Source organism: Crinia signifera, chromosome 5, assembly GCF_055691185.1.
Source record: "Crinia signifera chromosome 5, ASM5569118v1, whole genome shotgun sequence".
In the NCBI taxonomy this organism is placed as follows: domain Eukaryota; kingdom Metazoa; phylum Chordata; class Amphibia; order Anura; family Myobatrachidae; genus Crinia; species Crinia signifera.
In genome coordinates this window covers 189,293,905-189,317,880 of record NC_139221.1, presented here as the reverse complement: position 1 = coordinate 189,317,880, position 23,976 = coordinate 189,293,905, and the positions used below count along the sequence as shown (strand labels likewise).

Below are 23,976 nucleotides of genomic sequence, written 5' to 3'. Positions count from 1 at the left end.
CATGTAATACAAGTACCACAACCATAACAACCGGGGGGTTTTCTATAAACATTAGGCGGAGTCACCAGAGAATATTCTGATATATCCGCATGGACCAACCGGTCCCTCAGGTTTCTCCCCCGTGTGTATGCAAGAAGTGGTCTGTGGTCTTTGAGGCCAGGTAGCTCATTATCCAACCGAATGATGGGCCAAAGAGCCCTAGAAGCTCTCCTAACAATGGGACTTGACGATGAGAATTCATGAACCCAAGGGATCAACTTCTCTTTCTTCTTTTGTTTAGGGCACCACAGGGCTTCAGGGTCCATATCCAGAACCTGTTGTTTTTGTGCTGTCAACAGGTCACTGTCATAACCTCTGACCAGGAACCTTTCGATCATCAGGTCTAATTCATTAGGTAACCTCTCCCTATCACTGGTCAGCCGTGCCACCCTCAACATCTGTGAGAGGGGCAGACCCTTTTTAAGGGATGGGGGGTGGTGGCTGGAGGCCCTCAGCAAAGTATTCCTGTCGGTGCTTTTAGAAAATCGACTAGTTGTTATAGCTCCATCTCTGATTTCAACGGCTACATCTAGAAAGTTGGCTTTACATGTACTACAATCGTAGGTAAACTTAATAAACGGGCTTTTGGCATTAATATCACTCATCAGGTTACGGAACCTCTCCTCCCCCCCAGTCCAAATGAGGAACACGTCATCTATATACCGTAGGTACAGCATGACGTGTCCCCAAATGTCCTGGTCACTGAAGAAGAGGTCCCGCTCCTGAGCGAACATATACACATTCGCGTAAGAGGGGGCAACGGACGACCCCATTGCACACCCTCTACGCTGAATGTAATATGCTCCATCAAACAAAAAGAAATTGCGGCATAAGGTCAACTCAAGAAGGGAAAGAAATAGGTCATGGTTAAAAATAGCAGGGTCCAAATACTTCAGAAGGAACTCCTTCATGGATCGAAGTCCACCCTCATGGGGTATCGATGTATATAAGCTGCATACATCGAGGCAGCATAAAAGTGCACCAGGAGGGATGACATCAATTTCCTTCAATTTGCAGAGAAAGGTGTTAGTGTCCTTGAGGAAGGTTTTCTCACGGGGAAGTAATGGTTGCAAGATGCTATCAAGCATTTGGGAAACCGGTTGTAGAAGCGATCCCCGGGCCGAGATGATAGGACGGCCGGGGGGCTTAACCGGATTCTTGTGGAGCTTCGGCAGTGTATATAGTACTGGAATCACGGGGTGTTGCACCTTCAAGATCTGGACCACTTTATCAGGGAGAAACTTTGCAGCTTTGGCTGCATCTAGCACCGAAAAGAGTTCCTTCTGGAAACCTACTGTCGGATCCCTGGCGAGACGGTCATACACCTCGACGTCAGACAATTGCCCCACGATTTCCTGTCTGTAGTCATCCACATTCATTACCACAGTTGCTCCGCCCTTATCTGCAGGGCGGATAATTATGGACTTATCCTTCTCCAAAGCTTGTAGGGCAACAATCTCTTCCTTGGACATGTTGGGTTTGATTTTATAAGGAGTTGCTAGGAATCTATTCATCGAATCATCCATCAGCTTGGTGAATGTCTTTATCGAGCTATTCTGTGAAGGGGGATCAAAATTGGACCTTGATGTTTTGGAGAGAAAATCATCAAATATAGAGCTCTGATGGTTAGTTGGTCTGTGTTGAAAGAACTCTTTACGTCTCAGTTGTCTGGAGAACTTGTGTAGGTTTAATTTCCAATCAAACTCATTGTGTCTGTTGGTAGGCACAAAACTTAAGCCCCGGTTCAGTACTTGGAGCTCAACTGAAGACAGAGTCCTGTTGGACAAGTTAAAGATCAAACTTTCAGTTTGGTGGCCGCTGACGTGTTCCTCATTTGGACTGGGGGGGAGGAGAGGTTCCGTAACCTGATGAGTGATATTAATGCCAAAAGCCCGTTTATTAAGTTTACCTACGATTGTAGTACATGTAAAGCCAACTTTCTAGATGTAGCCGTTGAAATCAGAGATGGAGCTATAACAACTAGTCGATTTTCTAAAAGCACCGACAGGAATACTTTGCTGAGGGCCTCCAGCCACCACCCCCCATCCCTTAAAAAGGGTCTGCCCCTCTCACAGATGTTGAGGGTGGCACGGCTGACCAGTGATAGGGAGAGGTTACCTAATGAATTAGACCTGATGATCGAAAGGTTCCTGGTCAGAGGTTATGACAGTGACCTGTTGACAGCACAAAAACAACAGGTTCTGGATATGGACCCTGAAGCCCTGTGGTGCCCTAAACAAAAGAAGAAAGAAGTTGATCCCTTGGGTTCATGAATTCTCATCGTCAAGTCCCATTGTTAGGAGAGCTTCTAGGGCTCTTTGGCCCATCATTCGGTTGGATAATGAGCTACCTGGCCTCAAAGACCACAGACCACTTCTTGCATACACACGGGGGAGAAACCTGAGGGACCGGTTGGTCCATGCGGATATATCAGAATATTCTCTGGTGACTCCGCCTAATGTTTATAGAAAACCCCCCGGTTGTTATGGTTGTGGTACTTGTATTACATGTAAATACTTAATTAAATGTAAGGACTTCCAACATCCCCACTGCAATAAGAGGTATGAGATTAGATCGGTGTTGACGTGTTCCTCCACACACGTGGTATATGCGATCATCTGCCCATGTGGATTATGGTATGTGGGCCAAACCACACGTAAGTTCAAAGAGAGGATGGCGGCCCATCGGTCATCTATTGACTTGAGTTTAAAGGGAAAAGATGTGGACCAGCCGGTTCCACGGCATTTTAAAAGCATGGGTCACCCTTTAGCTTCTTTAAAATACTTTATGCTGGATCAGGTCCCACTGAGCGCCAGGGGAGGTGATCGAGCCAAAAGGTTGCTCATTAGGGAGACCCAGTGGATCTTGAGACTTGGGACCACCAAACCGTTTGGTCTCAATGACAAGATCAACTGGAATAGTCTCACCTAACAGTCCAGTCTCTATGTTTAATACATTTTCTGTGAAATACACTGTATGCCTAGGTTTATGTTTGATACCCTTGGACTTTCAGCTTACAGGAGGAGTCCTGACATGGCCCACTTGTGTTTGATCGAATCTTTATTCTATGCGATGTATAGTATAATTTATTCGTCTGTTTGTCCAGGTGTAGTGTAATGTTGTATCCCTTGAATTAGGATACCTATTGTTGATGTTTTAATGTTCTCTGTCTCACTGTGTTGTTGTTTTATTTTTTGTATAGTGATTCCCTGATCCATAGCGCCGGCATCCACGGAGGGTAGCACCGCCCAATAAGGAGGATGGACGTTTCATCCAGTGGAACGCGGAAGTGGGTCTTGTAGCGCACGTTGTGCGTTCCAGGAGTGAGCTTCCTGTGTCCTGGATAGTATGCGATGACGCACTTCCGGGTTGGCGATGTGCGGCCGCGGGAGCTGGGCGACAGGACAGGTGAGTAATCATACATGTTTGCTATTTAAATGTTGTTTGGGGAGGAGCTGGGGTTACCTGACTGCACCATTGTATCTGTGTGGCTACCATCCTGATGACGGGGGTTGTATCCCCTGAAAGCGCTAGATGTTACTAGCCTGAAAATACACTTGCGGTGAAAAGTTGATCCTGTGTCGTGTGCCTTCATTATTGGAGTTCTACAGATTGATTAGGAGTGCACCGACCAAGCTGTTTGTTATAATTGGAGTGCCGGCATAGATGGAAAATTATATATATATATATATATATATATATATATATATATATATATATATATATATATATATATATATATATATATATATATATATATATATATATATATATCTCGCTCTCCCTCCATCTCTCCATCTATATATTTTGGAGTCTTGCATCATTATTGTAAAAGTGGACCCGCATGAGATTGTTCGCATTAAAGTGTAATGTTAGCGCTGTGACAACTTCCCATTTTCTTTCACACTACAGGGTAACCTAATAATGACACCCTCTATGTACAGTGCCAAAGTCAGCTATATTACATGTAGAGATGCGGGACCATTTGTCTACAACAAGAAGATAGACAAGCCAAAAGGTCGACACAGCCAAAAGGTCGACATTGGGTTTTTCACTGTTTTTTGACCCAAATGTCGACATGGACACAGTTTGAAGTGAACCGCTTCGCTCGCGATGCTTTGAGCACGGTGCCTCGCTGCACTCTGCACACTATTTTATTCTCACACCTCGCCCTAGTGGATGGTAGGGCATGAAATACCACCTGTCGGCACATGTCGGCTAAAAAAAACGTAAAAACCCCATGTCGACCTAGACACTGTCGACCTAATGGCATGTCGACCTATTGAGTTGTCGAACTAATGGTGTCGACCTAATGGCTGTCTATCTTCTTGTTGTAGACAAATAGTCCGGATACCTACATGTAGAGAGGACGATGGTTTTAACAATCTTGAAAACCACCTTAAAATAAGCAAGTTAATATAAAAGAATATGCACAGATACAAACAAATTCAGCTTTTGTTACACAAGCTATAAAAATATGCCCAGGTGCGGTCTCTTATTTTTAAGCCTTCGTAAGTTTCCTAACTACAGAACCTGAAGAACTAATAAGCATGTACTGGGAACTGGTACTTGCCTCTATCACAGATGCAGGTGCTTGTTCTGTCATGTAGTGGATAGCATCTTGATCACCCAACCAGTCAGAGCCCTTCACAGTGTCATAGAAGTGCCACCGCCAGTCATCTTCCTCCATGTTGCCCAAAGCTGCATTTATGCCTCCCTAGTCATTTTAAACAAGTAGTTAAAGAATATAGTTAAAAAGCAAAACCTGACTAGAAATTATTAGGAATGTAGAAATCTCGAGACGTTAAAACCATGACTGTGTATATAGCTGTGTTTAACCCCTTCAGTGGCAATACCGAGAATTTTCTGGGCTGTGCCTCAGTGCCCAGTCTGGCAAGCCTGGAAAATTATCGCGATTGCCACTGTTTACAGCCGGGCAGCGCTGCTGAGTTCAATCACTGAACTCAAGCAGCTTTGCATTGCCCGGCTCCCTCCCCTCTGCGGCGGCGCCTCCTTCTTCGTCCTCCCCCCTTCCCCCCGGTGTTTTGTATTGAAGTCCCCGGCGCCGGCTTATGACAAGCCGGGGGCGCAGGTCCGGGCAGCCGCTGATTGACACTGCAGCGGAGCTGCCCGGACCCAGGGAGGCAGTGGTGGGTTTTTTAAGGGAGCGATCCCCATAAAAAACTTGCCCAGTGGGCAGCGCTCCCCCCCCCCCAAAAAAAAAAACACCACTGAAGGGGTTAATGGGTGTACATTTTAACGATCCTGCTATCTTATGACATCCAATATGATACGTTATATATAGTGTTCACGTGTACATGACCGGCCTTATGATGACACAGTATATCGTTACAGAATTAATGTTGCTCTACCGTATCACACCTCACATTATGCCATCTGATGTACAGCACATAAACTGTAAAGATGCGACAACACAATTCATGGGTTGGGGGTACATACAATGGTTATTGCGATCCATTGCAGATTACAATATTGGCCAATACATCATATAATGGGTATCCAAGTTTAGATTGTATTCCCAGCACAATGGATCCCTATTTATAAAATATTGTAGGTATGCAACAATTAAAGAATTTGATATCCGTGTTTATGAACTGCATGGAAGCAATAAGATAAGAATTGGTGCCCTAAAGTGCAAGATATTCTAATATGAAAAAGGATATCCTCAATAAAGTCGGTCTTTTATCCTTCATTTAGTGTGCATGAAAACTGTAACAAAACAAACAAACACCCTAAATAACTGCAAATGAGAATTGATTAAATATTGAAGACACTTCAGGCAAACGGTCATCTTGTTTAATACGATGATAGATTCATCACTGTATGACATTTTACTATTAAAAAGTTAACTTCAGGCATTTACTTTAAAGCAAGCCTTTCACGTATTAAAATAAATGATATTCAAAGCAATACAAATCAAGTTACAAGGGAATACCTGTGCTGCCACCGTGTGAGATCTTGTAGGAAACAATTTTGAAATACATGCTGTATTAAAGCCTGCTTCAGACAATCCAAATGCTGCCCGTAATCCTGCACCACCAGCACCTACAACGACTGCATCAAACTCATGGTCCACCACAGGATATTGTGTGGATACCTGCCACAAACAAAGCGGACATACTGTAAGAAATGGAGAAAAAAAGTACTATATAGAACTGTAGAAGTTATATTCACTCAGTCGTCCATAATATTATATACAATATTATGGACGACTGAGTGAATATAACCACAAAAAATATTTTGTGGTTTACGTCACAGTTTTGGACAAATGAGAATAGATTTGTTATTGAGAGGGGAGAGGGGAGAGGGGGGGGGGGGGGGGGGGGGGCGGTGTGACAGGAAATTTACCGAATCAGAAACTTTAGCAGAAGCATCCTTCTTCCCACGAACAGTGAAGTGTAAGGCCCTCAGTGCTGCATAAGAAGCTTGAGGCCATTTCTGAAACAGAGGCTTAAACACATTATTATTTTGGCAAATCAATAATTTTCACAGCTTGCCAAATAACAGAACACAAATTATAGACAAGCTGGAAGACAGAGTAGATACATCTTTTTCCTCTACAAAACACTTTTAGTATACAGGTTGAGTATCCCGTATCAGAGTAACAGTTATCAGAATTATTCCAAAAAGCATACATTCCAGAAAGTGGAAAAAATAATAATTTTGTGATAAAAACTTACTGGGGACAACTGGAACAGCACTACTGAGGACATGATATGTAACTGGCACTAGATATATGTGCAAGAAAATGATTGTTTGGCATTCAAATTCAGTGCCTAAGAAAGTACACAAATTTTGTTTCATGTTTTGAACAAATAAAATATAATTGTGTGCATTTCATGTGGTTGATGTGTTATACAGCATAAATGCAAGGTACTTAAATATTAAAATATTCCGAAATATGGAATAATCCGTTATCCAAAATTCTGCTGGTCTTGAGCATTTTGGATAAGGGATATTCAACCTGTATATGGCAACAACAATGTAGGACACTGTTGTTGCCATATATACTTAACATTGTGAGCTGCTCATGTTCTAATAATTAATATGGAACAAAACAACACAACTGGTGTGACCATAGGCTACTCAGCCAACGATTTTGTAACTTGACTTACAGGTTGGACAGCATATGCACAATATTGCTTTGATATTGCTGATCAGACCAATATTCTTGTATTTGGTTTTCTTCTACCTCCCCCATGGCAGCCATCACCTGTGGGTTTCCCCCCCCCTTTTGGGTAGTACTTAGAAAGGAAAAAAAAAAAAAGACACCTGGCCTCTATATATATAGCTCCTCCTCTCTGGCCTCTGTGTCCTTTCCCTATCTGGTAGTGCTTGGAGCAAAGCTCTGTGGAGTTATAGAAGGAATAGGTGGCTTACCCCAGGAAGACTGGTTACCCCGCAGACGCCAGGTGCGCCCCGGCGGTGAGTGGAAGGTGTGAGCCGGCCTTCAGAGGCATAGGAGCCTCGGGTGCTGCATGTTGTCCCCAGGTGCTGGGCAGCTACAGGTGGCGATGTCCTCAGGCCGGCGGTGTAAGCGGTTCTAGCCACGCATGCCTGGTCCGGGTTAATCCACAGGTGAAACCAGACGGACGTCATAGGGGGTGCGGCGCGGCTACCCGGAAGACGCCTCAGCAGTGAATGCCGGCGCCGAGCAGTGTGTGCTTCAGCTCAAGTGATCCCTAGACCACCAATGCTGAAACAGTCAAGTTTACATTGACTGGAGTGGGGCAGAAAGATTTCTATTCACTGGTGAGTGAAGGCAAATTAAGTTTTTCCTTTTCCTAAAGTTACAAAGTTGTTTATAAAAGCAGCTGTTTATGATATATTCCATAGAGGGAAGCTATATTCCAGATTATAAAATGGAGGAAGAGAAACGGCAAACCACTAAAAAGTCAGGGTAAGCCACCTCACTATGTTTTTTCTGTGCCATTTTATGCTTTATTTTTATCAGATAAGGTAGTAAGCAGTATGCTCTCATTATGCAAGTCTGATACCAGCAAAGAAAAGGCGTTTAATACCTACCGTTAATTCCTTTTCACAAAGTCTTTATGGGATACTGGGAAACATCTTAAGACCTTGGGTATTAGAGGGTAGGCACATATAAAACTTTGAACTGGGTGCACTGGCTCCTCTCCTCTGAATCCCCACCCACGAACCAGTTAATGAAAAACTGTGCCCGAAGGAGGATGAAACATAAGTAAATATCAATATGTCAACCAACATATGTGTAATTAGTGGTGAGATTTATACCAGCACACCGTTCATACAACAATGGACCACCGTAGTGGGACAGTATGGACTACTCAAGAGTAATCAACTGTATTCTCAAACAAAAGGACCACCGTAGTGGGACAGTATAAACTACTCAACGGCGTAATCAACTGTAGTAAGACTCCGCACTGCGGCGGGCGCCCAGTATCCCATAAAGACTTTGTGAAAAGGAGTAACCGGTAGGTATTAAATTCCTATTTTCACTATCATCTTTATGGGATACGTCTTAAGACCTTGGGGAAGTCCCAAAGCTTCCAGAGGGGGCGGTAACGTGTGAAGACTGCTGCAGTACAGCCCGCCCAAATTCGGTATCTTCTTTGGCCAGGGCGTCAAATTTGTAAAACTTTACAAATGTATGCTGCCCTGACCAGGTAGCAGCTCTACAAAGCTGCAAGGCCGACACACCCCGAGCGGCCGCCCAGGATGCGCCCATGGACCTTGTAGAATGAGCCTTCAATCCTGAAGGTGTAGTCAATCCAACCACTGCATAGGCCTGCAGTACAGTTGCACGTATCCATCGTGCAATGGACTGTTTTGAAGCCCTTGTGTGCTAATATTTTCCGCTCAACCTCCAGGCTGTTAAACAAAGCCACCCTAGACGCAGGGACCTTGGGTGAGCAGGTCGCTTCTGAGAAAAAGACGCCACAGTTCTTCCAACAACAGGACAAAGCCACCCTAGACGCAGGGACCTTGGGTGAGCAGGTCGCTTCTGAGAAAAAGACGCCACGGTTCTTCCAACAACAGGGCTTGAAGATTTGCATACCACGCCCTTCTTGGCCAGTCTGGTGCCACTAAGATGGCTTCCACTCTTTGGTTACTTACTCTTTTGAGTACCTTTGCCAGTAACAGGAGAGGAGGGAATAGGTACACCAGGTCGTATGACCAGGCAGTTGTCAGGGCATCCACAGCCTCCGCCAGAGGGTCCCTGGTTCTCAAGCAATATTGGGGCACCTTGTTGTTGAACTTGGATGCCATCAGATCGATTTGCGGGCATCCCCATCGATCCACAATGCTGGCAAAAACTTGTGGGTTGAGGCTCCATTTTCCCCGGGTGTAGGTCGTGGCGAGTGAGAAAGTCCGCCTCCCAATTGTCTACACCCGGGATAAAAATGCCTGACAACGCCGACACCTTCAACTGCGCCAGATCTTTGTAGCCTCCCTCATACATGAGTTGCTCTTTGTTCCCCCCTGGTGGCTGACATATGCCACCGTCGTGGCATTGTTGGACTGAATTTGTACAGCTTGGTGATGTAGCAGTGTCTGAGCCTGGAGGATCGCATAATAAACTGCCCTTAATTCCAAGACGACATTTATGTGCAGTTTTGATTCCCAGGAAGTCCATCGGCCTTGATAGGATCTTCCCAACATCACTGCGCCCCACCCCAGCAGACTCGCGTCTGTTGTTAGAGTATCCAGTAGTGTATCCCGAACCTCCATCCTGCGAGCAGGTTCGGAGCATGTGTCCACCAAAGTAAGGACTGTCTGGCTCGATTGGACAAGAAAATCCTCTTGTGCAGGAGAAGATGTGAGCCTGACCACTTTCTCAGAACATCTAACCCAGGCATGTCCAACGTTGGCCCTCCAGATGTTTTGAAACTACACATCCCAGCATGCTTTGCAATAGTTTTAGAATTCTCTAATAGCAAAACTGTGGCAAAGCATGCTGGGATGTGTAGTTTCACAACATCTGGAGGGCCAACGTTGGACATGCCTGATCTAACTGGAAAGGTCTGGAGCGGAGCCTTCCAAACTGGAGGGCTTCGAACGTGGCCACCATTATTCCCAATAACTGGTGAACCGACACCTGAGGCTTGGCTAGTACCCCCAGAACCAGAGTTCGAATGTCCTCTGCTTTCTCCTGGGGAAGAAACACTCAGGTTTTCTGTGTCCAGTATTATTCCCAAAAAGAGAAGACGCTTTGTCGGTATCAAGGAGGACTTCTGTAAATTGAGAATCCATCCGTGTGACGTCAGGATCTGTTTGGTCTTGATGATATCCTCTAGGAGTACCTGTCTCAATCCTGCCTTGATCAGCAGGTCATCCAGGTAGGGGATGATGTTTACCCCCATCCTTCTAAGCAGCAGCATCATTTCCGCGATTAATTTGGTAAATATGCGGGGGCCGTCGATAGGGCCCTGAAATGGAAATGCTCGTCGTTCAGAGTGAATCTCAGAAACTCTTGGTGTGGACCCCAAAAAGGAATGTGGAGATAGGTGTCGTTTACATCCAAGGATGCCAAGAACTCTCCCTCTTCTAGACTTGCTACCACTGCTCTTAAGGACTCCATTCTGAACTTGCACACCTTTAGATAAGGGTTCAATGTTTTTAGATTCAGTATGGGACGTATCGATCCATTCGGCACTACAAATAGGTTGTAATAATAACCCCTTCCCTGTTCTGCCACTGGGACTGTGGCTATGACCCTGGAACATAGCTTGTTTACTGCTAGTTTCAGTATCGCCTGATCCTCTGCAGCTGCTGGTAATCCTGATCGGAAGAACCTGTGAGGGGGCAGACCGGCAAACTCTAGCCTGTAGCCGTTGGAAATAAGATCCCTCACCCATGTATCCAAGTGAGAGGCTTCCCATATATGACTGAAAAATGCCAGGTCGAGCCCCCCCCCCACCTCGAGGTTGTCTCGCATGGGGGACCTTGAGTCAGGCTGAAGGTTTAGGTGCGGTGGACATGGAGGCACGCACCTGTGTAGCTGGAGCTTGAGCTCTCCTGAATTTCCCTCTACCACCTCTGGCTGCAGAGGAGGCCCCTCTCGCCCTTTGTTTGGGCCTGGAAGGCCGAAAGGACTGCTGCGACGGACCCATAAAAGGGCGTCTGGTGTGGGTGGTTGTGGAGGGAAGAAAGGTGGATTTCCCTGCCGTAGCCTTGGAAATTAGGTCCTCTAAGGCTGGTTTCACACACTCCGGCTCCTGCCGGACGGTGAATCCCGCACGGCCAGGGAGCCGTGCCGCACACATTAGTTGTGAATGGACACTATTGTGTCCATTCACACAGGACGGCCACTGCCACTGCCACTGGAAGGGACGGCTGCCGGGCTGTGGCCATCCCTTCCATGATAAACTATTGTGTGCTGCACGGCTACCTGGCCGTACGGGTTTTCGACGTCCGGCAGGAGCCGGAGTGTGAAACCAGCCTAACTCACTGTCAAAAATTTGTCTTGAAAGGGGAGACTTTCCACATTACACAGGTCCTCAGCTGCTAGTCCTCCTCTATAGACTCCTCAAGACGCGTTTCGCCGCGCTCAGGCGGCTTTGTCAATTTTAGGAATGGGAGTATGGTTTGGGGGATGGTTTTATGCACACCAATTGATTGGACACAGGTGTGTTTCTCCTTTGCAGGTCATTATATGGTAATTTAATGGCTGAAGGGGATGCAGTTAAGATCCCGGCGGTCGGGATCCCGGCGTTCAGAATCCCGACGCCGGAATCCCGACCGCCGAAATGCCGACACTTTCTCCCTCCTGGGGTGTCCACGACAGCCCTGGAGGGAGAATAAAATAGCGTGCCGAGCGTAGCGAGGCACCGGGCCCGCTGCGTGGCGAGCGCAGCGAGCCCGCAAGGGGGGGCGATCCACGTCCCCCCCTTGTCGGCATTTCGGCTGTCGGGATTCTGGCGTCGGGATTCTGAACGCCGGGATCCCGACCGCCGGGATTCAATACTGAATCCAGCTGAAGTTCCTGCCTTCCTTAGCATTTGGAAGGCGGCTACATTTAATCTCATGTATTGTGTCTAAAACATACATAACAATTACACAGCTTTAAAAATACATATTCTACATTATTTACATTGACAGACTGCTACTTAATTTATATAAAAAATAAAAAAATAATTAATTTATATGTATCGAGTTAATTCTATTTCACCACATGATTCTATCATTGGCTCATAGGCCGTATGAATACACATTCAGACTTAAAGGAGAAGGCATCTCTTTCACTATTTTTGTGTCAATATTTCCGCCCTGTCCTTGTGGAAAACCAGAAACGGGGAACGACAGGAAAGAGCCCCAAGCTCCGACACCCTGCGGGCCGAAGCCAGCGCCATCAACATGACCGTCTTCCACGTCAAGAACCTTAGATCCACCGAATCTAGGGGCTCAAAAGTATCAGATCTTAGGAATTTCAGAACCAACTCCAAATCCCATGGCTCTGAAGGCGGAACGAAGGGAGACTGTATACGAACAACCCCTTTTAAGAAGGTCTGTACCTCCGGAATTAGAGCCAGCCTTCTGTGAAAAAACACCGATAGGGCAGACACCTGGACCTTCAAAGACGCCAGTCTGAGACCCTTCTCTAAACCCGATTGTAAGAACTCCAACAAACGGGAAAGATGAAACACTGCCCTTGGTACTGATCTAGCTTCGCACCAGGCTATGTAGGATTTCCAAATCCTGTGATAATGAGAAGCAGTCACCTCCTTCCTAGCCTTCAGCATAGTTGGAACTACAGACTGCGGTATTCCACGTCTCCTTAACAAGTCGGCTTCAACAGCCACACCGTTAAACGTAGAGACTCTAAGCCGGGGTAGATGAATGGTCCTTGTTGTAGAAGATCCTGTCTGAGTGGGAGACGCCACTGCACATCCGCTTGAAGAAGCTTGAGGTCCGAATACCAGGCCCGTCTCGGCCAGTCCGGGGCAATCAGAATTACTGAAGCGGACCCTCCTTTTATGCGCTTGAGCACTCTTGCTATGAGTGGAAACGGCGGAAACGCATATATCAGCTGGAAATCCCATGGGATGGAGAATGCATCCCCCGCCAGAGCTTCCGGATCCCGAGACCTGGCACAATACCCAGGTACCTTCTGATTCAACCTGGAGGCCATCAAATCCATCTGAGGCATGCCCCACCGGACCGTCAACTGATGAAAAACCTCCGGATGAAGGGCCCACTCTCCCGGGTGGAAGTCCTGTCTGCTCAGATAATCCGCCTGCCAATTCTCCACGCCCGGCAGAAACACCGCAGAGAATCGGGGGACAAACGCCTTGGCCCATTCCAAGATAGGACGCACCTCGCGCATGGCCGCACGACTTTTGGTTCCTCCCTGTCGATTTATGTATGCGACCGCAGTCGCATTGTCCGACTGGACTCTTACCAGACGTCCCCTGAGCAAGTTGTGTGCCTGACCCAAAGCCAACCTGATTGCTCTTAATTCCAGGACATTTATCGGAAGAGTTGCCTCCTGGGCCGACCACCGCCCCTGAAAAGTCTGGTTGAGAACAAAAGCTCCCCAGCCCCTGAGGCTGGCGTCGGTGGTCAGTATCGTCCAACTGCATGGACTGAAACTCCGGCCCTGGAGTAAATTGGGAGTGTGAAGCCACCATTGAAGTGACTGACGAGCTGCTCTTGACAGGGTAATCTTCCCGTGTATCTGTAGATGCGACCCTGACCACAGTGACAGTAGGTTCCATTGGAACATTCTGGAATGAAATCTGCCGTACGAGATGGCCTCGAAAGAGGCTACCATCATCCCCAGCATCTTGGTGCACAACAGGATCGAAACTCTGCCGGGAGCTAGGACCTGTCGTACCTTTGACTGCAGCGCCGCGATCTTGTCCATTGGAAGAAATACCGCCTCCTGCGCCGTATCCAGAATAAGGCCCAGAAATTGAAGCCTCTGTGTTGGATTGAGCTGAGATTTGCCGAAGTTCAAGATCCAACCATTTTGGCCAGAGCGTCTGCTATCAATTTGTCCTGAGAAGAAGCCTTTATCAAGAGATCGTCCAGGTACAGGATGATCGTTATCCCCTGTAACCTGAGTACAGCCACCATGCAGGCCATGATCTTGGTAAAGACCCTGGGAGCGGACGACAGGCCGAAGGGCAGAGCCCTGAACTGGAAATGAGAAGCCTGCATTGCGAACCTTAGAAACCTCTGGTGAGGTTCCCAAATAGGGACGTGCAAATAGGCGTCCTTTATGTCTAGCGACATAAGATATTCTCCCGGTTCCACTGATGCAATCACGGACCGTATGGACTCCATCTTGAACCTGTTGTAACAGATGTATTGATTTAAATCCTTGAGGTTTAGGATAGGCCTTACGGAGCCGTCCGGTTTGGGGACTACGAACACATTGGAGTAAAACCCCTGTCCCCTCTGATGTTCTGGCACCAGTATTATTACAGAAGCGTCCAAAAGCTTTTGAACTGAATCCTGTAAGGCCTTTCTTGTCTGATCCAGCTTTGGAAGGCCCATTGGAAAGAATCTTACTGGAGGCGGCGCTGAAAATTGAAGTCTGTATCCCTGTGTAATAATTTGCAAGACCCACTCGTCCCTGCAGTGAGTCTTCCAAACCTGAGGGAACAACAACAGACGAGCGCCCACCCTGGATTCTCCCACTAGAGCCGGAAGACCGTCATGCCACGGTCTTGTCGGAAGCCTTGGGCTCCTGGCGACGTGCTGGGGCAGCAGCGGCCGCTGCTGTTCCCGCCCCTCTACCTCTGCGACCTCTAAAGGCCGTAAAACCTCCTCTGGGCCTGCCTCTAAAGGCAGAGGAGCCTCGAAAGGACTGAGTGAGGGACCGCCTCTTCGGTGGAGGAGCGGCTGTAGGTAAGAATGTAGACTTACCTCCCGTGGCCTGGGAGATAAGTTTATCGAGCTCTGGCCCGAAAAGCATATCCCCTGTGAACGGCAAGGCTTCAACGGCTTTTTTAATTTCAGCCTCAGCCTGTCATGACCTCAACCAGACCGACCGTCTGGCCACCACAGCTGATGCAGAAATTCTGGCTCCTAGAGTCGAAATGTCTGCCGCTGCCTCACCTATGTAAGTTGAAGCATCCCTGATGCCTTCCGCCATAGGCAACAAATCTGCCACAGGCATATTTTGCTCCAGACCAGCCACAAGCTCAGCAGCCCATTGCTCCATAGCCCTGGCCACCCAAGCAGAGGCCAAAGCAGGACGCAAAAGGACCCCTGCCGTGGAATAAATGGTCTTTAGTGAGCAATCTAAACGCCTATCCTGCGCCTCCTTCAAAGAGGCCACCCCGGGGACAGGCAGAGTGGCTCGCTTAGATAGCTTGGATAGCGAGATATCCGGAGTGGGAGGAGTCTCCCACTTGGCCCTGGATTCAGGAGAGAAAGGATATAGTGTCCTTAGGCGAGCTGACACCTGGAATTTCCTATCCGGACACTTCCATATAGAGAGGAGAGGAGAGTCTAATTCCTCCGAATCCGGAAAACACAACTCCTGTCTTTGAGAGCATCCAAAAATGGACACCTGGGGAGTAACCTCAGGCTGCTCTAATTTCAGAGTGGACCTAACAGCTCTAATAAGCCCCTCCACACCCTGTGATTCATCCTCCCCTACATCCAAGGGTTGGATATCCTCCACAGGGGGGGGAAGAACCTCTCCTTCCTCTATAATATAATCCTCATGGTCTGAATCATCAGCCAAAAACAGAGAGGGCATAGCCCTTCTTTTAATTACAGCAGCAGCCGAAGGTCTCTTAGCAGGACCTGCCATAGACTGAGTTAAAGAGTCCACTGACTGAATTAAGGATTGAGCCCAAGCAGGCTCTGCAGAGGTCAATCTAGAAAGCTGAGTCTGAAACACCTCTCTATCCTTCCTAGAGGCAGCCATTTCAGCATTCAGATTAGACAGCAATGATTGCAGCACCTCTGAGGAAACAGCAGCTGCCTGCACAGGTGCTGCAGGAGCAGCAGTAATTTGAGAAGCCTTATAGCAAATCTCACAGAGGGAACACCCTCTAACATGTTGTGTGTATTGCTGCTTACAGCTCTTGCAGGAATAAACCTTCAAAGCAGCCTTAGATGAAGTTGCTTTTCCTGCCATCCTGCCCAGTAAATGTAACAATACTGACAGACACACAACACCAGTCACACAAGAAACACCCCAAAATACAGCCCAACAGCAGGGAAATACCCAGTAAAGTAGCCCTGAAGTCTGGCAAGTTACAGGGGAAGAGGAGCCAATTAATAACCCCCGATTCTTGTGTGTGTAATGTACCCCTTAAGACTTACAGTGTCCCTGTAGTCCGCTGGGGAGCGCTGAGCTGCACAGGTAACAGAGGTCCCGTTTTGTACAGCAAACTGCAGAGAGAGAGAGCACCGCAAAAGCCACCTCACAGCTCAAAAGCTCAGAGAGAAGAGAGAGAAGCAAGCTCCGCCCTCCTCTCTTACGCTGAGGCGCGAAATCCAAGCCCGCCCCAAACAGCCGGCATACTGGAGGGTGCGCTGACGTCACCACCGCGACTCAGCTCTCTCTCTGCCACCGACCATCGCGCTTAATGGCCGCCCCCTGTCTGGCGCACAGCGCCCTTACTTGTCACCGGCGTCCCTGGAGTTCGGGGGAGATAGCCCAGGACCCGCGACGCACACCGCATGCAGCTGCGGGCGGGTCCCCGGAACGGAGGCTCCGGTGGCTGGACAGTGGAGGGAGGCTGCATGCAGGCCCGACCATGTCCCTCCAGGGTCCCACGTCGCAGACAGGCATTCCCAGCCTGTCTGTGTCCAAGTATAAATAAAAAATAAATAAAAAATAAATAAAAAGCCTAGTCTCCTTAGGAGACATAGCCCGGGAGTCCGACTCCTCCGGGCACTTTTTCTAAGACTGAAGTCTGCTGGGGGATAGCGGGGGGAGGAGCCAGCTGTATTCAAATTTCTTAAAGTGCCGACTCCTCCAATGCACCCACACTATCCCACATGTGTAGACTGCAGTGTCCCCTGCTGCTGGGAGGAGAAACACTAAAACCGCCGGGATTAAATTTAGACAACGAGATGAAAGCCATAGTCGAGAAAAAATAATAAAAAACCGGTACGCAGCAGAATGGGTGGGAGGCGCCAGCAGATTGCTAATTACCCATAAATAACACTAATAAACCATAGACCAATCCATATCAGCATTAAATTAATAACCCACATAGATTGCATCTAAATTCAACAGCAAGGATTAGAACCCAGTATTCATCCACCCTGTTTAAACAATACGAGTAACCAGCATCCAGCAGGCAATAAATAAACACACTTAACTCCGCAATAAAAAATCAGGACAGCAAACATCTACTATGTATTTATTATACACTATTGTTTAGAATTGATTCCTGCAACCAAACACAATGTAACCACGTTAGACAACAAAGACATCTGCAACAATTATGACAGTAAAGTGAGACAGACAAACAGCAACAGACTGTGTTACAATGGAGAGCTCTGAGGACCAATCCGAGACACCGCAACAACAACCAATCAAATCAGAGAGTAGCAAAATGGAGGGACATTTAAACTGAGAGACTCACTCTACAATCCATCTCCCTAGAAGAAGGCAAAAGCAGAAACGCGTTGAAGGGTACATACCCATCATCCCTACACTTCCAGCTGACCAAGATACCGACACCTGTGAGAACCCCACGACGAGTGCACACGCCGCCACAGAACAGAAGACGGAGCGAGACCGACACGGAGCTAGTGTACCGGCAGTGGTGAGTATCAGCAGGGCGAGCCAGCAGGGTCCTGTCAAAGAGGCAAGCAGTCACCGCAAAGGACCCCACATCCTGAAACGGTGAGCCGCGATACCTCACAAAGACAGGGAGCAGCGTCTGTAATCACTGAAGCCCGGTCAGCCGTGTTCCACACGGAGCTGCCGATGGTGTACAGAAAACAAGACGTAGCACTCCCAGTCCGGGACCCTGGGATCCCCAGCCACCTCAACAAAGAAAAAGCCGCTCCCAAACACGAAGAACCGTGCGCACAGGTATCATCATTTCCTTTCAGAAACCAATCACTCTAAAAGGATTAAAAATAGCGGGAAGCCACTTCACCACTTCACATTGCAAGACTGTATAAATTTTCTTTCAGGAATCCCGACATCATTGTATACATATCCGATCCGAGTGTACACACTGCACAATTTATTGGACATCCAATCCATGACCCAATTTATGTAATTTTTCACGATTTTTTTCACTTTTTCTATTTTATACATTTCTTCTTTTGTATAGATGTATTTAAATGTAATTTGACTTTGTGTAATTCAGGCGCAATATCCATGTGCCATTCTGCTTATCACATTCATTGACCTTGAAGGAATACACCCTTTTCAGCCCCCAAGGACCGAACAGTGTATTGAAAAGGCCATTTATCATATGCATAAAGCTACATTTGTAAATAAATAACAACATTTTTAAAAAACACCTGTAGAATTTCAGTGACAGAGTGCAGCACTACCACCCCATTTCTGTCTCTAAATCATGTTACATGCATCTAAAAAACATCCAAAATTCGCCAGTACGTTACACAAGACACTGCAAAAACTGTAATCCATGCACTAATTATATCACGCATGGATTACTGCAATTCAATATAAAATATACAATATATAAAATATAATTCTACTTACATACAAGGCCTTTACTCTGAATACACTGACTTATAGCTCTTCCCTTATCTCAATATATTTCCCCACCGACCTCTCCGCTCTGCGTCTCTCATCCACACTCATTACTCGCTCCCACTTACACTTGCTGGATTTTTGTCCGGTAGCACCCACCTTATGGAATGCCCTTCCACGCACATTAATGGCGTGTACACACGGGTGCGATATGGCTTCCGATATTGCCGATATAGTGCACATCGGAAGCCATATCGCATACCGATTGTGCACTTTTCAGGGCTTGCGAGCCCGATGCGCTGCCGATGCGCGCTCCCGAGTGAGCGCAAATCGGCAGCGACATAGTGAGGGCAGGCAAGACTATATAGTGCAGATCTGCACTATATAGTCTTTGTGCCTTATACTCACCATACCTCCGGCGGCCAGAGGGAGAGGGACGAGTCCTGGGGCTGCGCTGCAGGGCGGCTGATGACCCGGCCGGAAGAAGTCACCCTAAAGAGGAGGGGGGGTGTGGCCTGATATCCTGATGTCTGCACGGCACGGCGGGGGACAGCTGTTTGATGTGCACACGCTGACATCCCGGGCCCGGCGGGGGACAGCTGTTTGATGTGCACACGCTGACATCCCGGGCCCGGCAGGTAATGTCTCTGCTCTCTCCTACATGCTCCCACACCGTCGACATGCTGCCGTGCGATGCGAGTCCCGATGCCATCAGATCGCGTCGGGACTCGCATCGCACGGCAGCATGTCGACCGTGTGTACACACCTTAAGACTCTCCTCTAGCCTCCAACCCTTCAAGCATTCCCTGAAAACTCACCTCTTCAGGCAAGCTTATCATATTCCGGAACCCCCACACAACCTCCAGTAGAATTCATATCTAATTGCATTCCATCAAGACTGTTTTGTAATCTGGTGGGACTGTCATGCTATGGCATTTTATCATTATGTATCCCTCCTATTATCCCTATAGATTGTAAACTTGCAAGCAGGGCCCTCCTACTTCTATGTCGGTTTGTTTCTACCCAGTCACTGGGCAGTATTCAATGAGGTTTTTCGGCACTTTAAACAGGATTCGCTGCACAGTCTGCGTTTTCTGGAGGGCTGGAGCATTCGCTGCCAGCCCTCCCTTTCGATGTATTCAATGCCACAGGGGCATCGCTGCCCCTGACGGTGAATTTTAACCGCTGCGGCGAGCCGGGGGACAGCAGGCATGGAGATGGAAGCCTCCCTGTCTGTGCCGGACACTGTTGGGCAGAAGCAAGGCTCCCGGGGACACAGGCAGCAGAAGCTGCCCCCCCCCCCCCCCCCCCCGGAAGCCTCTGCACTGCTCCCGCTCGGCATATGTAATGAGCAGGAGAAGTGAATATATGAATATTGTCACGATCCGGGTGTTTAAGCAAGTCATCTTACCGGCTAAGTGCTTGCGCAGGCTCAGCTTGCGCTACAAGTCCCGATACAGCCGTCATCCTGAGCGCTGTGAGCCTCCATGTCAGTCATCCGTCAGTCATCTCAGCACTGCTGGGTCTGCGGCTGCGCGGTGTACCCTCTCCTCACCCGCAGAGACAGTATCCTTTACTCAGCAAGACCCATGTCCCGGCTCCCGGCCATAAGCATGGTGTTTACAAACGCAGTTTCCCGCCTTAGCCAGACATGGTGGCTGCCATGATGTTGTCAGTCACATGTCTGGTTCATCCAATCCGGCAATGAGTTGATCTCCCAGGTTACCTGCCCGGCCAATCCAGGCCAAGCCATGGGTATAAGTATCCTGGGAGCTCTCATCTCATTGCTAGTGCTAGATTTGTCATTCTGCTATGCAAGTGTTGTCTGCTGGTATTCTCTCCTTGCTGCAGTGTTCACAATCCAGGTGCTCCAGTCGCTGAACCATCGGGGCCTACCATCGCCTGTGTCCATCCGGGCTCACCATCGCCTGTGTCTAGCCGGGCTCCCTGGGACATAACCTGTGATTACACCTGCTGCATATCTACTTACCAGCTCCAGCCTAGCTCCATCGATGGTCCACCATCGATCCTGACCGATACTCTGGTTTTTCATCTCCAGCTGTCTCCATCCATTCCGTCTGAATTCCACAGCTCATCGCCACTCCAGTATCCATCCGATGTTTTACCATCGATCCGTCATCAGTGCAAGTAGTATTGCTTTATCTGCATAAAGACTGTCTTATTCATTCCATCATTTAAGCATACTGCTTGTACCATCAGTATTCAATAAACCTGTTGTATTTTACCAATCGTCTGCTCTTCTCTGGGTGCACCGTCGTACTCATATGCACAAGGGTCTCCTACAGCCTGCCCAGTTCCAATACCGATCTAGACCCCCACCAGAGGTCTTTGTCTCATCGACTCAGACCCCTGTTGTGACAAATATCTAATGAGCGGCTCTCAGCCCCCTGCTGGCAAATGTGTAAAAAAAAAAAAAAAAAAAAATTTAAATATATATTAACCCCTTCCTGACACAGCATGTTTTTGCCTTCCTGACAGAGCCCTTTTTTCAAATCTGACATGTATCACTTAAGTGGGGATAACTTTTTTTTGCTTTTACTTATCCCAGTGATTTTGATATTGTTTTTTCGTGACACATTGTACTTCAAGTTAGTGGTAAATTTTCGTCGATACAGTCTGTGTTTTTTTGTGAAAAAGACCAAAATGTCGGAAAAAAATGGAAAATTTAGCAATTTGCAAAATGTTAAATTTTCTGCTTGTGAGACAAATAATCATACCACTCAAAATAGTTAATAACTAACATAGACCATATGTCTACTTTATGTTTCCATCATTATTTCAACTTCCTTTTATTTTTTTTGGACACTAGGAGGCTTACAATATGAATAGCAAATTTTCAAATTTTCAAGAAAATTTCAAACACTGATTTTTTTAGGGACCAGTTCAGTTCTGATGTGACTTTGAGGGACTTGTATGTGAGACACCCCCATAAATGATGCCATTTCAAAAACTGCACCCCTCACAGTATTCAAAACAGCATTTTGGAAGTTTGTTAACCCTTTAGGTGTTTCACAGGAATTAAAACAAAGTATAGGTGAAATTTCAAAATTTCATTTTTTTTGCAGATTTGCAATCTTAATACATTTTTCTAAGGAACACAGTACATTTTACTAGAGAAATGTGACTAAAAATTGATTCCCCCAATTCTTTTGTTTTCATAAATATCCTATATGTGGCCCTAGTGTGCACGTTGACCAAACCACAGGCTTCATAATAGAAGGAGCACCTACTTGATTTTGGAGCCTCCTTTTTATGAGATTATTTTTTAGGCACCATGTAGGTTTCTAGGCACCATAAGATGCTAAAAGTTAGGAACCCCCCCACAAGTGACCCCATTTTGCAAACTACACCCCTCAGGGAATTCATCTAGGGGTATAGTGTACATTTCAAACCCCCAGGGGTTTCACCAATTTTGATACAACTGGGCAGTGAAAATGAAAAATTACATTTTTTTTACACAAAAATGCAGTTCTGGCTCAAAATTTGTCATTTTAACAAGGAATGAAGGAGAAAAAGCACCCCAAAATCTGTGCCCCAATTTCTCCCGAGTACGGCAATGCCTCACATGTGACCAAAAAATACCAGTTGGGTGCATGGCAGGACTCAGAAGGGAAGGAGTGATTTTTGGATTTTGCAGCTCAGATTCTGGTGGAATGTTGGTGGGTGCTATGTCGCATTAGCAAGACCCCCCAAGCACCAATCCAGTGGAACCCCCCCACAAGTGACCCCATTTTGCAAACTACACCCCTCAGGGAATTCATCTAGGGGTATAGTGTACATTTCAAACCCCCAGGGGTTTCACCAATTTTGATACAACTGGGCTGTGCAACTGAAAAATTACATTTTTTACACAAAAATGCAGTTCTGGCTCCAAATTTTTCATTAGGTATGAAGGAGAAAAAGCACCCCAAAATCTGTGCCCCAATTTCTCCAGAGTACGGCAATGCTTCATGTGTGACCAAAAAATGGCAGGACTCAGAAGGGAAGGAGTGATATTTGGATTTTGCAGCTCAGATTCTGGTGGAATTTTGGTGGGTGCTATGTCGCATTAGCAAGACCCCCGAAGCACCAATACAGTGGAACCCCCCCACAAGTGACCACATTTTGCAAACTACACCCCTCAGGGAATTCATCTAGGGGTATAGTGTACATTTCAAACCCCCAGGGGTTTCACCAATTTTGATACAACTGGGCAGTGAAAATGAAAAATTACATTTTTTTACACAAAAATGCAGTTCTGGCTCAAAATTTTTCATTTTCATAAGGTATGAAGGAGAAAAAGCACCCCAAAATCTGTGCCCCAATTTCTCCCGAGTACGGCAATGCTTCATGTGTGACCAAAAAATGGCAGGACTCAGAAGGGAAGGAGTGATATTTGGATTTTGCAGCTCAGATTCTGGTGGAATTTTGGTGGGTGCTATGTTGCATTAGCAAGACCCCCGAAGCACCAATACAGTGGAACCCCCCCACAAGTGACCCCATTTTGCAAACTACACCCCTCAGGGAATTCATCTAGGGGTATAGTGTACATTTCAAACCCCCAGGGGTTTCACCAATTTTGATACAACTGGGCAGTGAAAATGAAAAATTACATTTTTTTACACAAAAATGCAGTTCTGGCTCAAAATTTTTCATTTTCATAAGGTATGAAGGAGAAAAAGCACCCCAAAATCTGTGCCCCAATTTCTCCCGAGTACGGCAATGCCTCACATGTGACCAAAAAATACCAGTTGGGTGCATGGCAGGACTCAGAAGGGAAGGAGTGATTTTTGGATTTTGCGGCTCAGATTCTGGTGGAATGAATGGTGGGTGCTATGTGGCATTAGCAAGACCCCCGAAGCACGGTGAAATGATGAACCTAATAATCCATAGATGTGTGGTATATTTTAAAACACTCCTTTATACATAGGCCGGGTTTGTCGGGGCAAGTGTCACACTGGAAAATAGTTTGCTTTCTTATTCCCTTTTTATAGCAAACTTTGCACCTTTTTTGTGTCCTGCCCTTTTTTCCAGTGGAGGGGATTTCATCAGGAAAATGCTGCCCTGGTACAATACGGGGGCCAGTACTAGAAGTACTGGGGCCCTCTGCCTGCTGGTTCCCAAATATTAGGCCCTTTATGACTTCCTCTTGAAAGTGCATAAATGTCCCCCTCTGGCCGATAGAACGGAATAGCACGTAAGCGTTATACGGTGCCATCTGGATGATATACACGGCCAGCTTCTTGTACCAGATTTTTGTTTTCCGCAGGGCACTGTACGGCTTC

The 23,976-nt window shown here is 47.0% G+C and overlaps 1 protein-coding gene across 2 annotated transcripts in view; it reads right to left on the bottom strand.

Annotated features, from left to right (window-relative positions):
• Positions 1–23,976, bottom strand: part of SDHA (succinate dehydrogenase complex flavoprotein subunit A) — a 215,279-nt gene that overhangs the window by 173,823 nt on the left and 17,480 nt on the right. The window contains exons 2-4 of one of the 2 annotated variants that reach the window (XM_083188330.1): positions 6,409–6,498; positions 5,996–6,157; positions 4,613–4,756 (exon numbers count right to left, since the gene is read on the bottom strand). In XM_083188330.1, coding sequence (XP_083044456.1) covers positions 4,613–4,756; positions 5,996–6,157; positions 6,409–6,498 — 396 coding nt within the window. Of the gene's footprint in view, positions 1–4,612; positions 4,757–5,995; positions 6,158–6,408; positions 6,511–23,976 lie in introns of both variants that reach the window. The other variant, XM_083188328.1, reaches the window with a different exon arrangement.